The sequence below is a fragment of the Oncorhynchus gorbuscha genome, linkage group LG10 (assembly GCF_021184085.1).
Source record: "Oncorhynchus gorbuscha isolate QuinsamMale2020 ecotype Even-year linkage group LG10, OgorEven_v1.0, whole genome shotgun sequence".
Lineage (NCBI taxonomy): Eukaryota > Metazoa > Chordata > Actinopteri > Salmoniformes > Salmonidae > Oncorhynchus > Oncorhynchus gorbuscha.
In genome coordinates, this window is record NC_060182.1 from 69,209,666 (window position 1) to 69,227,928 (window position 18,263).

An 18,263-nucleotide genomic window follows, 5' to 3' on the forward strand; every position below is an offset into this window, starting at 1 on the left:
CGAAGGATTAACATAAATAAGGGGGAAAGCAGTGGGCCTAAGCCCACTTATTTGCTTCGCCCAGTGGATATGGACTAAAACCAAATATACTCTCCTGTAAATGTAATAAAACTCACCCCTGAAAGATACGGTTAGTTGAAAATGTACAAATCAATTATGGTGACCGGAAGATATCAGCAGTTCAGTCCGGATAAGAGAAAACAAACAGACTGCATTTTATCCCCCAGAGAGACCGTCCTGGCTCAGACGTTGCATCTTATCCCCCAGAGAGACCGTCCTGGCTCAGACGTTGCATCTTATCCCCCAGAGAGACCGTCCTGGCTCAGACGTTGCATCTTATCCCCCAGAGAGACCATCCTGGCTCAGACGTTGCATCTTATCCCCCAGAGAGACCATCCTGGCTCAGACGTTGCATCTTATCCCCCAGAGACCGTCCTGGCTCAGACGTTGTTCAGTTCTTTGAGAAAAGTGTGCACTTCTCCCGGTGTGTTGAAGAGATGGCTTCGGCCTTTGTACTGAACTTTCATCCGCGCAGGGTGGATGAGGTAGCCGGTGATGTTCTTCTCCTTCAGTGCTTTGGCGGCAGGTCTGAACTGCTTGCGACGTCTGGCGAGATCCGCGCTCATATCCGGGAAAAGGCTGACCCTCTTTCCATCGATGGTGATGTCCCCTTTGGCTCTTGCGAGTTGCAGTATCTTTTCTCGGTCTTGGAAACGGAGGAACCTGATCAGGGCGGCTTGTGGGGGCTCATCTGGCCGGGGTTTCGGCGCTGATGTTCTGTGGGCGCGTTCGATTTCCAGCGGCTTGGTGAAGTTGATTATGCCTAGGACCTCCGGGATCCATTGAGTGAAGAAACGGACCGGGTCATGGCCCTCGCTGTCCTCTTTCAATCCCACCACACGGATATTACTACGTCTACTCTGGCTCTCCATCTAATTGTTTTTGAGGTAGGCATTGTCCTTTTGCAGTTGTATCAAGACCTGGTCATGTCGAGCGATGGTATCTTCAACTGTGCTAATGCGCAACTCTGCCTCAGTCGTTCTCAAAAGGAGATCATTCATGGAGGATTTCAGGTTGGAAGACATGGAAGAATGGTGTTCAGTCGATTTCTTATCAATTTTCATAGAAAGACCTTTGTTACCATCCTGAATTTCCCGGAGGAGAGTAGCCAGCATGTCGGCAGGCTCGCAAGAGGCTGCTGAGAGCAACAGTCTGGAACTGTCGTCTGAGTTATGAGGGCTAATGCTAATCTTGCTAGCTGTAGCGTTATCGTTATCTTGGGAATCAACAACGTTTTGGTTGTCCTTCTTGCCTCTCGGTCGGAGGTCCATGGCTCTTTGGGAAGGTACTTGACAATTTACCAGCCGATGTTAGAATATTGTTTCAATATTGTTATTTAGGTAAAAATAGAATAACTTTGAAGAGCTCGGTTTGTCAACATCTGATTGACTTTAAGTCTGTGATGTGAAATATCAATTTCAACACTCGGAGAAGAGGTAAGCATCATCTTTTGTGTATTATTTTATGCCTTTTCAGGTCACCTAACTGGATGAAACTCTTTCCACACTGAGAGCATTGGAATGGCTTCTCTCCTGTGTGTATTCTCTTATGTACTTTCAGGTTCCCTAATTTAGTAAAACTCTTTCCACACTGGGAGCAGTGGTAAGGCTTCTCTCCGGTGTGTGTTCTCTCATGATTTTTCAGAGTCTTTAACTGGATGAAACTTTTTCCACACTGGGAGCATTGGAAAGCCTTGTCTCCTGTATGTATCATTTTATGTTCTTTCAGTTGCCCCAATCGGGTAAAAGTCTTTCCACATTGAACGCAGTGGTGTGGCTTCTCCCCTGTGTGTTTATTCTTGTGTTCTTTGAGTTGCCTTAACCGGGTAAAGCTCTTACCACACTGGGAACAGTGGTATGGCCTTTCTCCTGTGTGTGTCCTCTCATGTGATTTAAGGTCCCCTGATTGGGTATAACTCTTTTCACACTGGGAGCAGTGGTAGGGCTTCTCTCCTGTATGTATGATTGCATGCTTTTTCAGGTTCCATACATTGATGAATCTCTTTCCACATTGAGAGCAGTGGTACGGCTTTTCTCCTGTGTGTATTTTCTCATGATCTTTCAGTTGACCTGCGTGGATAAAATCTTTTCCACACTGGGAGCAGAGGTAAGGTTTTGTTCCTGTGTGTGTCCACTCGTGTTTTTTCAGGCCCGCTGATGAAAAAAATCTATTTTCGCACTGGGAGCAGTGATAAGGCTTCTCCCCTGTATGTATCCTTTCATGCATTTTCAGGCCCCTCAACTGAGCAAAACGTTTTACACATTTTGAGCATTGGTAAGGCTTCACTCCTGTGTGTGTCCTCTCATGCATATTCCGGTCCCATAACCGGATAAAACTTTTCTCACACTGAGAGCAATGGTAAGGCTTCTCTCCCGTGTGGATTCTTTCGTGGTCTTTCAGCTTCCCTAACCACCTAAAACCCTTTCCGCAGTGGGAGCAGTGATGTGGTCTTGCTGGTTTGGGCTTCTCTTGTTCTGGTTCCCCTGAAGGATTGTTCCCGCTGTCAGAGCAAGAGTCTGGTCTCTGTCCTGCCAAAGACAAACAACATTTAGTTAAACAGAGAGACCTGAATGAAAACTTCACATGATAATAACACTTCAATGAGGTTTAATCCAGTTAAAATATTTAATCCAAGTCAAAATGTGGATTCGTTGTCTTCATTCTGTCCTCTTAATTGATTGAAAAGATATGTAAATGCAAGATCACAACCAAATGTCATGACATTAGACATGAGTTGGTTGTTATGATAGGCTATACGATATGGTATCAAAACTATTTTTTGTCTTTCTAATCTAATAACAAAACACCTAAAGGACCTTATAACACCATTGAGATTCTACAAAACAAATAATGTAGAGCTTCAGCCTGATATTGCTGTTTACTAATCTGTATCATTCCGGCAGGGTAGCCTAGTGGTTAGAGCATTGGACTAGTTACCGGAAGGTTGCAATTTCAAATCCCCGAGCTGACAAGGTACAAATCTGTCGTTCTGCCCCTGAACAGGCAGTTAACCCACTGTTCCTAGGCCGTCATTGAAAATAAGAATATGTTCTTAACTGACTTGCCTAGTTAAATAAAGGTAAAATAAAAAATAAAAAATAATTCTCTGTTCCCACAGTGGGAGGGAGTGAAAGTGGCTGGCTCACACAGCAGCCGACAGCGAAACAGGGACAGGCAGATACTTCCAAAGCGAGGCATCCTGAGTGGCGCAGTGGTCGAAGGCACTACATCGTAGTGCTAGCTGTGCTGCTAAAGATTCTGGGTTCGAGTCCAGGCTCTGTCACTGCCAGCTGCGACCGGGAGACCCATGGGGCAGCGCACAATTGGCCCAACGTCATCCGGGTTAGGTAGGGTTTGGCTGGCAGAGGTGTCCTTGTCCCATTGCGCACTAGCGACTCCTGTGGCGGGCCAGGCGCAGTGCATGCTGACACGGTTACCAGGTGTACGGTGTTTCTACTGACACATTGGTGTGGCTGGCTTCTGGGTTAAGTGGGCATTTTGTCAAGAAGCAGTGCGGCTTGGTTGGATTGCGTTTCGGAGGATGCACACCCCCTTTTCATCCCCAACTTCAATCTTGTCTCATCAATGCAACTCCCCAATGGGCTCGGGAGGCGAAGGTCGAGTCATGCGTCCTTAACACCTACCCACTTAACCAGAAAGCCAGCCGCACCACTGTGTCAGAGGAAACACTGTTCACCTGACGACCGAGGTCGTCAGGTGAGCAGGCGCCTGGCATACCACAAGGAGTCGCTAGAGAGCAATGAGCAAAGTAAAGCCCCCCCATCTACTGCTCACATTAGTGTCCACACTGCAACACATAGCAATACTATTGTTACATCCTTTCTCTTTGTTGTGTGAAATCTGACCATAACAACATAATCACACAACTGTATACAGTGTCTCAAAACTGTCAGAATTACCCAATATCAATTAATACGGAAAAATAATATACTGGACAAAAATATAAAACGCAACATGTAAAGTGTCAGTCCCGTGTTTCATAGGCTGAAATAAAAGATCCCAGAAATTTCCCTACACAAAGTTTTTTTCTCTCACATTTTGTGCCCAAATTTGTTTACATCCCTGTTAGTGAGCGTTTCTCATTTGACAAGAAAATCCATCCACCTGACAGGTGTGGCATATCAAGAAGCTGATTAAACAGCATGATCTTTACACAGGTGCACCTTCTGCTGGGGACAATAAAAGGCCACTCTAAAATGTGCAGTTTTGTCACACAACACAATGCCACAGATGTTTCCAGTTTTAAGGGGGCCTGCAATTGGCATGCAGACTGCATGAATGTCCAACAGAGCTGTTGCCTGAGACTTTAAAGTTAATTTCTCTACCATAAGCCACCTCTCCAATGTCATTTCAGAGAATTTGGCAGTACAGCCAACTGGCCTCACAACTACAGGCCACGTGCAACTATGCCAGCCCAGAACCTCCACATCCGGCTTAACCCCCTGTAGGATCTTCTGTCTGAGGAGGGGGAGAGGGGTGCTAAGGAGTATTTATATATGTAATAATGCCCTCGTGTGGGAAACTCATTCTGATTGGCTCCCAAGTGGGTGGGCCTATGCCCTCCCAGGCCCATCCATGTCTGCCCCCCTGCCCAGTCATGTGAAATCCATAGATTAGGTGAATTTATTTCAATTGACTGATTTACTTCTATGAACTGTAACTCAGTAAAATCTTTGAAATTATTGCATGCTGCGTTTATATTTTTGTTCAGTATATATTCACTTCCAGTGACATAAAACAAAAGTTTTAAAAATGTTCAACCCCCCTTTTCCTCAGGGTCAGCTGTCACTTTTCTATTCCATTTTATTTATTTAAAAAACACATTTTCTGTCCATTTTGGTTTTTCGAAGTCAATATTCAAAGTCTTCCAGGTACTCTGGTCTAACTACTGTGTGGCCTGATCTGGTAGTGACAATGTTTTGTGTGTCACCAGTAGCACTATCTGGAGTTGAAATGGTCTCCATCAGTCTGTTTGTCCCAACAGTCCCAGGATGATTTTGCTCTGTGGTTGAGTTATGATCGCATCTGAGATGTCTACGATTCCTCCTATGAATACCTCCAGTGTCAAATTGAACCTGGTATCTGACGTCCACAGATTTCAGCACTGTAGCTTTTCTTGAGAATGTGTGTGGTTCCACAGATTGAGAGAAGGAGAAAGTGTTCAAATCCAATGTTCCCATGTCCTTAGCATTTCTGTCATAGTAGGTTGCTTGTTTTTTGGGGGGTTATGTATCAGACCTTGTCTTGTTTGTTTTTATCTCTGGTTGTAGAAGACTGTCCCCTATGGGTAGAAGGGTTCTGGTCCTCCTACTCGGCAGTCTTTGAGCTGGGCTCGCGTTCAGTCCTTGCGAAGGGGTATTGCGATGGTCCAGTGAAGCCAGGTAAGGGTCTTTGCCTGCTGTTTTGGCTTTCAGCATCAGATGTTTTGACGTCTTAATGGCGGACTCTGCTTTCCCATTACTTTGAGGGAATACTGAGGTCCATTATCAGAGAAACAGACGTTTGGTATCCCTTGCCTTGCAAAGTGTGATTTAAGCTTGCGGATCACAGTAGTGGACTTTGTCAGGTAGGTACTGTAGTCAATTTCCCATAAGTAGGAAAAATAATCCACTGTAATCAGATCATCTCGGTTGTCAAAGGTAAACAGGTCTGTGCCTACCTTTTTCCATGATTGGCTAGGGAGCTCATGGTTTTTTTTTTCATTTATTTTTCTCACCTTTATTTAACCAGGTAGACTAGTTGAGAACAAGTTCTCATTTGCAAATGCGACCTGGTCAAGATAAAGCATAGCAATTCGACACAATACAACAACACAAAGTTACACGTGGAATAAACTAAACATACAGTTAATAATACAGTAGAACAAAGAAAACAAAACGTCTACATATAGTGAGTGCAAATGAGGTAAGTTAAGGCAATAAATAGGCTATGGTGGCGAAGTAATTACAATAGAGCAATTAAACACTGGAATGGCAGATGTGCAGGAGATACTGGGGTGCAAAGGAGCAAGATAAATAAATAAATACTGTATGGGGATGAGGTAGGTAGATAGATGGGCTGTTTACAGATGTGGACAAAGTGTCTCCTTTTGTTGTTTTGCATCCATAGACCTGCAGATGTAACACTTTTCTATGAATGTCTTAACCCGTTTGTTCATGTCTTGCCAGTATACACATTCTGAATCCAGTTAGTTATTTCACCTCAGAGGGTCTGGGATAACTGCTCTTTCTCCTCTGAATAGGATTCCATCTTGAACACTCAGTTAATCTTGAAACGTTTTGATAGGTCCAGTAAGATGACATCTACTGTTGGTAGAGGAAAGTGACTTATCTTTAGTGGTCTGCAGTCTACACATATTCTCAGTTTACAATTGTACAATCACAAGGCTGCTTATCCAGTCTGTGCTTTTCTCCACCAGTGTAATAATCCTTCTGCCTTGAAGGCTGCTCAACTCTTCATCATTGTGACTGGAACTATTCTTCCTTTAGGTAGTTTCACTGACTCCACCTTGTGGTCAATCTCAAACTTGTAGATTCTCCTGTGAAGAGATCGGAATATTCTCTTTTTTATGTTCTCCATAGTCCAATTACCCTCTGTTTCAATGCTATCCAGATCAAGACTGTTCTCAAACTGCACTTTCACTATTCATGGCCTGAACTGCTTTACTGCCTAGTATTGGCTCTGTTTGTCAGTTTAATCTTGCATTTGCCCAGTGGCACTAGTGTGATCTTGTTGTACATCACTAAGACTTTTTTTGTTTTCTCAAATTTGAGTGACCGGGTTCAGAAGATTTATCAGGATAATATTACAGCTTGCTCCACAATCTAACTGAAATCTCACTAGTTGTTTGCCAATGAGCATTGCTGAAAAAACTGACTAGGTCTCATCTGTTGTGTATTTTACAATGTTTACACACTCTGCAGTAACACTCAGAATTTCCTTGTATTTCTCGTCTGTCTCAGCCACTTTATCCACTGATTTTCCTTTCCCTTGCTTTGACATGCACTTTGCAACAAAATGATTGTCCTTCCCACACTTTTTACACTGCTTTCTAAAAGCTAGGCATTTCTTTTTATTTCTCTCGTGTGTTTTCCCACAGAATCTGCATGAGATTGGTAGGAATATTAGAACTTTCAACATCCTTTCAATTGGGTTCAAGTCCAGTGTCTGAGAAGACCATTGTAAAATGTTGACTTAGTGGTCAATTAACAACTTCTTTGTGGATTTTGATCTTTGCTTGGGGTTGTCATTTTGCTGGAAGATCCACTTCTGGACGACTTTCAGCCTCCTGGCAGACGCAACCAGGTTTTTGGATAAAATGTCCTGGGGCTTCATTTATAAACGCTGCGTAATATATACCCCAAAACGTGTGTGCACCCTACCTGCAAGCAGGGTAGGATTAAATCCATTTGAATTCAATCACTTGTTGTGCCGCCATCAGTTGAGACAACATGCTCTTGAATACAGGGTGGGTGTCATATTTTGGCTGACAATACAATTTAAACGTCAACTTTGAAATGGTACCACAAAGATGGTTGCTGATCCACACAGAGAATGTTGACTTGAATGGGAATATTTGTTGTTATACACTAAATAAAATATGTTTTAGAACACTCATAGGTTTTTCTTTATTTTTACTATTTTCTATATTGTAGAACAATAGCGAAGACATCAGAACTATGTAATAACACATATGGAATCATGTACAGTCGTAGCCAAAAGTTTTGAGAATGACACAAATATACATTTCCACAGTCTGCTGCCTCAGTTTCTATGATGGCAATTTGCATATACTCCAGAATGTTATGAAGAATGATCAGATGAATAGCAATTAATTGCAAAGTCCCTCAGTGCCATGCAAATGAACTGAATCCCCCAAAAAACATTTCCACTGCATTTCAGCCCTGCCTCAAAAGGACCAGCTGACATCATGTCAGTGATTCTCTCGTTAACACAGGTGTGAGTGTTGACGGGGACAAGGCTGGAGATCACTCTGTCATGGTGATTGAGTTTGACTAACAGACTGGAAGCTTCAAAAGGAGGGTGGTGATTGGAATCATTGTTCTTCCTCTGTCAACAATGGTTACCTACAAGGAAACACATACCGTCATCATTGCTTTGCACAAAAAGGGCTTCACATGCAAGGATATTGCTGCCAGTAAGATTTCAACTAAATCAACCATTTATCAGATCATCAAGAACTTCAAGGAGAGCGGTTCAATTCTTGTGAAGAAGGCTTCAGGGCACCCAAGAAAGGCCAGCAAGCGCCAGGATTGTCTCCTAAAGTTGATTCAGCTGCGGGATCAGGGCACCACCAGTACAGAGCTTGCTCAGGAATGCCAGCAGGTAGGTGTGAGTCCATCTGCATGCACAGTGAGGCAAAGACTTTTGGAGGATGGCCTGCTGTCAAGAAGGGCAGCAAGGAAGCCACTTCTCTTCAGGAAAAACATCAGGGACAGACTGCTATTCAGCAAAAGGTACAGGGATTGGACTGCTGAGGACTGGGGTATAATCATTTTCTCTGATGAATCCCCTTTCAGATTGTTTGGGCATCCGGAAAAAAGCTTGTCCGGAGAAGACAAGGTGAGCGCTACCATCAATCCTGTGTCATGCCAACAGTAAAGCATCCTGAGACCATTCATTTGTGGGGTTGCTTCTCGGCCAAGGGAGTGGGCTCACATCCTCCGAGAGCAACTTCTCCCAACCATACAGGAACCGTTTGGTGACGAACAATGCCTTTTCCATCATAATGGAGCACCTTTCCATAGGGCAAAAGTGATAACTAAGTGGCGCGGGGAATAAAACATTGATATTTTGGGTCCATGGCCAGGAAACTCCCCAGACCTTAATCCCATTGAGAACTTGTGGTCAATCCTCAAGAGGCGGGTGGACAAACAAAAACTCAGAAATTCTGACAAACTCCAAGCATTAATTATGCAAGAGTGGGCGGCCATCAGTCAGGATGTGGCCCAGAAATTAACTGACAGCATGCCAGGGCGGATTGCACAGGTCTTGAAAAAGAAGGGTCTGCAAATATTGACTATTTGCATCAACTTAATGTAATTGTCAATAAAAGCCTTTGACACTTATGAAATTATTGTAATTATACTTCTGTATTCCATAGTAACATCTGACAAAAATATCTAAAGACACTGAGGCGACACTGATCAAGTGGTTGGTGCACAACGACTGACCAGCATGGTAGTTAGAGTCTCACGTGTATTTGGGTATATGAGATTCCCATGGAGTGAAATAAATGTAAATTATTTGGTCATGTGTATGTAGACAGGAGGAGTATTATATGCCATCTGAGCCTCAATGCTGCAATTGTGGTGGTGAACATGCACCTAAATGCTGCAATTGTGGTGGTGAACATGCACCCGCATTTCTGAAGTGTCCTGTTAGGGTTAGATTAGGGCCTAATGAATTTATTTAAATTGACTGATTTCCTTATGAAATGTAACTGAGTGATATCTTAAATTGTTACATGTTGCGTTTATTGTTCAGTGAGTCTTTTTTATGGGGCGCACTCATAAAAACGGTCATAAAACTGTACCAAATGGTCTATCGTCGTAGGCTATGTAGCAATGTCACATAGATATTTTAATTACATTTTTGACAAAGCATTTTTTTTAATATTCAAATAACCGTGCCCATCCCTAGAAGTCTTTTGAGTAGTTATATACTTTTTTTGCCATGGCGCAAGTCAATACTTCTTATGCACAAATAAAATATGAGTCAAATATTAGTTTTTTGCCATCAGACTTACCTAATTCTCACTTGAAACATAGTTTGTGTTTAATAGGCTAAATCAGTGGTTCCCAAGCAGGGGTACTAGGACCAGTTTTAGAACTTTCCTGAAGAGAAGTGGCTTCCTTGCTGCCCTTTTCACCTGGATCATCGCAGCTAGCTAGCTGTCCCGAAGCAAGCACCAATTAGCCTGGAGCTAGCCCATGCTAGGCCCATTCACCCAGCTAGCTGAAGAGGCCCATCAGCCACTCCTGGGCTACAATACCCGGACCCCTTCTACTGCCAGTATGGGGCACGGAACCCCGCCGATCCTTCACGACTGGACTATGACGTAATCTGCTCGAGGGGGTACTCAACTGTCCCCTACATCACAACGTCCCCTGAATGCCCATCTGCTAGCCGTCTAGAGCATATTGGACTGTTAGCTGAATAGATCCATCAGACAATATCTTGGGCCATTATACCTATTTTGCCAATTGGACTTGGACCTCTCTGCAACTCAGAACCTTACTAATCCATCACGACTGGTCTATCGACATCACCGCACGCGGAGGCTAAAACAGACTTTCCTCCGTCGAGACGTCCCTCTAAGGACCTTCTGCTAGCTTGCTAGCCCCGGCTTGCTAGCTTTCTGAATCGCCGTGTCGCCAGCCCAACCACTCACTGGACCCCTGTGATCACCCGGCTACACATGCCTCTCCCTAATATCAATATGCATTGTCCATTACTGTCCTGGTTAGTGATTATTGTCTTAGTTCACTGTAGAGCCTCTAGCCCTGCTCAATATGCCTTAACCTTTCTGGGATCGTTCTGAACGCAAGTGTCCCACCTCGCCAACAGCCAGTGAAATTGCAGGGCGCCAAATTCAAAACAACAGAAATCTCATGATTAAAATTCCTCAACCATACAAGTATTTTACACCATTTTAAAGATACACTTCTCGTTAATCCAACCACATTGTCCGATTTCAAAAAGGCTTTTCGGCGAAAGCAGAACAAATCATTATGTTAGGTCAGCAACTAGTCACAGAAAGCATTCAGCCATTTTCCAACCAAAGAGAGGTGTCACAAAAAGCAGAAATATAGATAACATTAATCACTAACCTTTGACGATCTTCATCAGAAGACACTTCCAGGACTCAATGTTACACAATACATGTATGCTTTACGACAAAAGCACAATATTCAATCATCTGAGAACGGCGTTCAGCCACAAAAGTAAGCCATACAGTTACCCGCCAAATTGTGGAGTCAACAAAAGTCATAAATAGCATTATAAATCTTCACATACCTTTGCTGATCTTTGTCGGAATGCACTCCCAGGACTCTCACAAGAAATGTTTGTTTTGTTCGATTACGTACATATTTATGTCCAAATACCTCCTTTTAGTTTGCGCGTTTAGTTCATTATTCCAAAGAAACAATGTGCGAGCGCAAAATCCAAACGGAAGTCAAAAGAATTCCATTACAGTTTGTAGAAACATGTCAAACGGTGTTTACAATCAATCCTTAGGGTCTTTTATAATAAAACTTCAATAATATTCCAACCGGACAATAGCGTATTCATTACAGAGGAAAAAGAAGGAACGGCACGCCCGTGTAGTAAACAACTGATTGGCCTCAGCCTAGTCCACTTGTTGAAACAGCTCTTATTCGACACCCTTCCACAATAGAAGCCTCAAACAACTTTATAAAGACTGTTGCCATCTGCTGGAAGCCTTGGGAAGTGCAATCTACACAGCATATTCACGTAAATGAAACTACAAACCTCAGATTTTCCACTTCCTGGTTGGATTTGTCTCAGGTTTTCGCCTACCATATGAGTTATGTTATACTCACAGACATCGTTCAAACAGTTTTAGAAACTTCAGAGTGTTTTCTTTCCAATACTAATAATAGTATGCATATATTAGCATGTGGGACAGAGTAGCAGGCAGTTTACTCTGGGCACCTTATTCATCCAAACTACTCAATACTGCCCCCGTCACCAAGAAGTTAACCAACCATTTAGTTCCACCTCCCACATATGCGGTGACATCACCTGGTTTAAACATCTCTAGAGACAATATCTCCCTCATCATTACTCAATGCCTAGGTTTACCTCCAATGTATTCACATCCTACCATACCTTTGTCTGTACATTATGCCTTGAATCTATTCTATCACGAACAGAAACCGGCTCCTTTTACTCTCTGTTCCGAACATACTAGACAACCAGTTCTGATAGCCTTTAGCAATGCCCTTATCCTACTCCTCCTCTGTTCCTCTGGTGATGTAGAGGTTAATCCAGGCCCGGCTGTGCCTAGCTCCACTCCTACTCCCCAGGTGCTCTCATTTGTTGACTTCTGTAACCGTAAAAGCCTTGGTTTCATGCATGTTAACATCAAAAGCCTCCTCCCTAAGTTTGTTTTATTCACTGCTTTTAGAACACTCTGCCAAACAGGAAGTCCTAGCCGTGTCTGAATCCTGACTTAGGAATCTACTGCAGAGATAGCCTGCAGAGGTCTGTCTTACTCTCCAGGTCTGTCCCAAACAATTTGAGCTTCTACATTTTAAAAATCCACCTTTCCAGAAACAAGTCTCTCACCGTTGCCGCTTGCTATAGACCACCCTCTGCCCCCAGCTGTGCCCTGGACACCATACGTGAATTGCCCCCTGAAAAAAAAAGAGAAAAAATCCAACCAGGAAGTGGGAAATCTGAGGTTTGTAGTTTTTCAACTCAGCCCCTATTGAAGATACAGTGGGATATTGGTCATGTTGCACTTCCTACGGCTTCCACTAGATGTCAACAGTCTTTAGAACCTAGTTTGATGCTTCTACTGTGAAGTGGGGCCGAATGAGAGGGGAATGAGTCAGAGGTCTGGCAGAATGCTTTGAGCTCGTGACGCTCGTTCACGTGAGAGGTAGCTCTCGTTCCATTGCTTGTCTGAAGACAAAGGAATTCTCCGGTTGGAACATTATTGAAGATTTATGTTCAAAACATCCTAAAGATTGATTCTATACATCGTTTGACATGTTTCTACGGACTGTGACGGAACTTTTTGACATTTCGTCTGCAACTAGTGAATGCGCTTCGTGAGGTTGGATTTGTTTACAAAACGCGCTAACAAAAGTAGCTATTTGGACATAAATTATGGACATTATCGAACAAATCAAACATTTATTGTGGAACTGGGATTCCTGGGAGTGCATTCTGATGAAGATCATCAAAGGTAAGTGAATATTTACAATGTTATTTCTGACTTCTGTTGACTGCACAATATGGCGGATATCTTTTTAGCTTGTTGGGTCTCTGAGCGCCGTACTCAGATTATTGCATGGTTTGCTTTTTCCGTATAGCTTTTTTGAAATCTGACACAGCGGTTGCATTAAGGAGAAGTGTATCTATAATTCCATGCATAACACTTATTTTCATCAACATTTATAATGAGTATTTTTGTAAATTGATTTGGCTCTCTGCAAAATCACCGGATGTTTTTGGAAATACTGAACATAACGCGCCAATGTATACTGAGATTTTTTTTATATAAATATGAACTTTATCGAACAAAACATACATGTATTGTGTAACATGAAGTCATGAACATGAAGATTATCAAAGGTTAGTGATTAATTCTCTCTCTATTTCTGAGTTTTGTGACTCCCCTCTTTGGCTGGAAAAATAGCTGTGTTTTTCTGTGACTTGGCTCTGACCGAACATAATCGTTTGTGGTGCTTTCGCTGTAAAGCCTATTTGAAACTGGACACTGTGGTGGGACTAACAACAAGATTACCTTTAGAATGGTATAAGATACTTGTATGTTTGAGGAATTTTAATTATGAGATTTCTGTTGTTTGAATTTGGCGCCCTGCACTTTCACTGGCTGTTGACATATCGATCCCGTTAACGGGATCTCAGCCCTAAGAAGTTTTAACACACCGGCCATCCTACAATCTAAGTTTGATGCCCTCAATCTCACACAAATTATGGATGAATCGACCATGTACAACACCTAATCCGTAGATATCATCCTAACCAACCTGCACTCCAAATACACCACTTCTGTTTTCAACCAAGATCTCAGCGATCACTGCCTCATTGCCAGCATCTGTAATGGGCCTGCGGTCAAACGACCACCCCTCATCACTGTCAAACAGTTTGATATACAATCAGATTGATATACAATCTCTTAAGTGAATATTGTTTCAAACCAGGGCAGTTTATTGATGCAACTGAAAATCTAGAAAACTAAGGCACAATCACTAACGTGCACGAAAAATCTATCCCCCCCAAAAATGTAATATATTAAATCTAAAACACTTCAGCGAGCAGGCCTTTCTAATTGACCTGGCCCGGGTATCCTGGAAGGATATTGACCTCATGCCGTCAGTAGAGGATGCCTGGTTATTCTTTAAAAGTGTCTTCCTCACAATCTTAAATAAAAATGCCCCATTCAAAACAAATTGAACCAGGAACAGATATAGCCCTTGGTTCTCTCCAGACCTGACTGCCCTTGACCAGCACAAAAACATCCTGTGGCATTCTGTATTAGCATCGAATAGCCCCCGTGATGTGCAACTTTTCAGGAAAGTTAGGAACCAATATACACAGGCAGTTAGGAAAGCTAAGGCTAGCTTTTTCAAGCATACATTTTCATCCTGTAGCACAAACTCTAAAAAGTTCTGGTACACTGTAAAGTCCATGGAGAATAAGAGCAACGCCTCCCAGCTGCCCACTGCACTGGGGCTAGGAAACACTGTCACCACTGATAAATCCACTAAAATTGAGAATTTCAATAAACATTTTTCTATGGCTGGCCATGCTTTCCACCTGGCTACCCCTACCCCGATCAATAGCCCTGCACCCCCCCCACAGCAACTCGCCCAAGCCTCCCCATTTCTCCTTCACCCAAGTCCAGAGAGCTGATGTTCTGAAAGAGCTGCAAAATCTGGACCCCTACAAATCAGCCGGGCTAGGCAATCTGGACCCGCTCTTTCTAAAAAATTATCTGCCAAAATTGCTGCAACCCCTATTACTAGCCTGTTCAACCTCACTTCGTATCGTCTGAGATTCCTAAAGATTGGAAAGCTGCCGCGGTCATCCCGTCTTCAAAGGGGGAGACACTCTAGACCCAAACTGCTACAGATCTATATCTATTCTACCCTGCCTTTCTAGGGTCTTCAAAAGCCAAGTTAACAAACAGTTCACCAACCATTTTGAATCCCACCGTACTGTCTCAGCTATACAATCTGGTTTCAGAGCTGGTCATGGATGCACCTTAGCCACGCTTAAGGTCCAAAACGATATCATAACCGCCATCGATAAGAGACATTACTGTGCAGCTCTCTTCATCGACCTGGTCAAGGCTTTCGACTCTGTCAATCACCACATTCTTATCGGCAGACTCAACAGCCTTGGTTTCTCAAATTATTGCCTCGCCTGGTTCACCAACTACTTCTCTGATAGAATTCAGTGTGTCAAATTGGAGGGCCTGTTGTTCGGACCTCTGGCAGTCTCTATGGGGGTGACACAGGGTTCAATTCTCGGGCCGACTCTCTTCTCTGTATAAATCAATGATGTCGTTCTTGCTGCTGGTGATTCTCTGATCCACCTCTACGCAGACGACACCATTCTGTATACATCTGGCCCTTCTTTGGACACTATGCTAACAAACCTCTAGACGAGCTTCAATGCCATACAACACTCCTTCCGAGGCGTCCAAGCACCATATACTACCCACCACTGCGACCTGTACACTCTCGTTGGCTGACACTCGCTTCATAGTCGTCGCCAAACCCACCTACAAGTCATCTACAAGTCTCTGCTAGGTAAAGCCCCACCTTATATCAGCTCACTGGTCACCATATCAGCACCCACGTGTAGCACGCGCTCCAGCAGGTATATCTCACTGGTCACCCCCAAAGCCCATTCTTCCCTTGGCCGCCTTTCCTTCCAGTTCTCTGCTGCCTTGACTGGAACAAACTGCAAAATTCACTGAAGCTGGAGACTCATATCTCCCTCACTAGCTTTAAGCACCAGCTGTCAGAGCAGCTCACAGATCACTGCACCTGTACATAGCCCATCCAACTACCTCATCCCCATACTGTATTTACTTATTTATCTTGATAATTTTCACCCCAGTATCTCTACTTGCACATTCATCTTCTGCACATCTACCATTCCAGTGTTAAATTGCTATTTTTTAATTAATTTGCCACCATGACCTATTTATTGCCTTACCTCCCTTATCCTACCGCATTTGCACATACTGTATATAGACTTTTTCTACTGTATTATTGGCTGTATGTTTGTTTATTCCATGTGTAACTCTGTGTTGTATGTGTCGAACTGCTTTGCTTTATCTTGGACAGGTCGCAGTTGTACATGAGAACTTGTTCTCAACTAGCCTACCTGGTTAAATAAAGGTGAAATAAAAAGTTAGAAAAATAAATAAATATGTAAACACCGCCTCTTCAAATTAGGGTTGATTGGAAAAAGCTGTTCAAAAGATGACATTGTATTTATTACCAGATCTTATTACCTTACCCTGTCGATGGCCATGCAGCCAAAATGTGTCAGTTTTAAAACTTTGTTTCCATTGAACATGCCATACAAATAAAGGCATTTTAATGAATTATTTGAAGAGTGCTTTGGCCCTTCTTTCTTTTTGATGTTGAAACCATACTTCACCCGCTACGATCAGAGATGTCGGTGGAAACCGGTAGTGATGTTCTGCCTGTAGTCACTGCTGTAACCGGAGACTATAGTCCTCCTCAAGTGTATGAGGAAAGCCCAATACACCCTGTGCTGGTTGGTCAGTTGTCTGTCCCAGAATCACCCAGAATGTACCGCACGTCCATGTAGTGAATATGCTATTCAATGTGTTTGTATGGGCTGATAGCAGTTAGGCCAAAAACTATTTTACATCAGATAATTTCAAAAATATTTTTTTGATGCTTCAAGGTATCTTAAAATTAAAAATCAAAACAATGAAAATATAAATGGTACACATTCGATCCATTAACTTTTTGTTGGTGGCCCTCACTCTTTGTAGCCAGTACATAACATATTCAAGTGTAGAATTTAAGTAATGTGCCACTTTAAAACCACACATTAGTTCAACAACTGAAGACAGATTTTGTGCCCCTGTTTTTAGGGCAGTCTGCCTACTTACTGGTGTTAATCAGATATTTAGTCTCCTCTTTTTCTTCATCCTCTTCTTTAACTGTGACAGTCTTCCCCTCTTCCTTTAATCCCTCAATCTCCCCTTTCATTCCAAAAACGTCCTCTTCTTCCTTCACAGAAACATCCTCCTCCTCTTTCACCCTGAAAGCTTCTTCCACTCCTATCACTGTGACGGTTATCTCCTCCTCTTTCACTCCAAAAACGGAATCATCTTCTTTCACTACAACATCCTCCACCTCTTTCACTCCAAAAGCTACATCCTCTCCTTTCACTGTAACATAGTCTTCCTCCTCTTTTATCCCGAAAGCCACTTTTTCCTCTTCTTTCACTGTGATAGTAATTACCCCTTCCTCTCCTTTCGCTGTAATATTGTTATCTTCTTCTTTCACGACAATGTTCACACCCAGAGCTTCTTTCTCCATCCAGCAGACATCTTCATTAGCGGGGAAGGAGTAGCTCGTCATGTTCGGGGATGTAGCTAACGTTAGCTGGTTAGCATTAGCGAATAGCCTAGTTCAAGGCTATCTTAACCAGTACTAACTAACAACGTAAATATTACATGAAATGGAGTAACAAGTAAATATGCAGACAGTGAGTTCAAAATCGCTAAAGTTAATATACAAAAAAAAATTCTAAAGAGCTCAGATGCTTTGGTTTAATATACGCTTGCAAGTTACACCGCAGTGACACAGGCAAGAATACGTACTTTTGGAGTCACGGATTTTGGAATCCTTCAGAATAAGAGTCCCGTCCTTGTATACTTTGTAAATATATAATTTGGGTGAAAGTGAGGGAAAATGTGCACAATTATTTATATATTCTATAATAGTTATCATACAAAGAATAATTACAGGTATTGCTATAAGATATGTGATGTATTTGTAATTTTTACAAGCTTAAATGAACAACAATGTTTTTGTTTGGTGTGTACTCCTATCATTTATTGCATCATAAACAATTTCTGTCAGAAAAAGTGTCCATTCTACTCATGAGCACTTTTGGGTTTCGGTCCAAACACTTAAAAGACACAGTCTCGTCCACTTACCCTAGCCTTATGGGGATTTAGAGGTTAACCCATGCCCTGTGTGTCCCCAGGTGCTCTCATTTGCTGACTCCTGCAACCGTAAAAGCCTTGGGTTCATGCCTCCTCCCTAAGAAGCCTCCTCCCTAAGTTTGCTTTATTCACTGCTTTAGCACACTTCACCAACCCTGATGTCCTAGACGTGTCTGAATCCTGGCTTAGGAAGGCCACCAAAAATTCTGAAATT

The 18,263-nt window shown here is 42.7% G+C and overlaps 1 protein-coding gene across 2 annotated transcripts; it reads right to left on the minus strand.

The window, feature by feature from the left end:
• Positions 1-1,351: 1,351 nt before the first annotated feature.
• Positions 1,352-17,658, minus strand: LOC124045255 (zinc finger protein 883-like). Of its 2 annotated transcripts, none has more exons than XM_046364536.1 (2): positions 16,985-17,658; positions 1,352-2,588 (listed from the first exon to the last, which is right to left on the minus strand). In XM_046364536.1, exons 1-2 carry the CDS (start codon positions 17,457-17,459, stop codon positions 1,504-1,506), a joined length of 1,560 nt encoding a protein of 519 aa, XP_046220492.1. In that variant the 5' UTR covers positions 17,460-17,658; the 3' UTR covers positions 1,352-1,503. The 2 variants fall into 2 exon arrangements, with proteins under 2 accessions (XP_046220492.1, XP_046220493.1); XM_046364537.1 differs by lacking the exon at positions 1,352-2,588 and adding an exon at positions 8,105-8,168.
• Between the last annotated feature and the right edge of the window lie 605 nt (positions 17,659-18,263).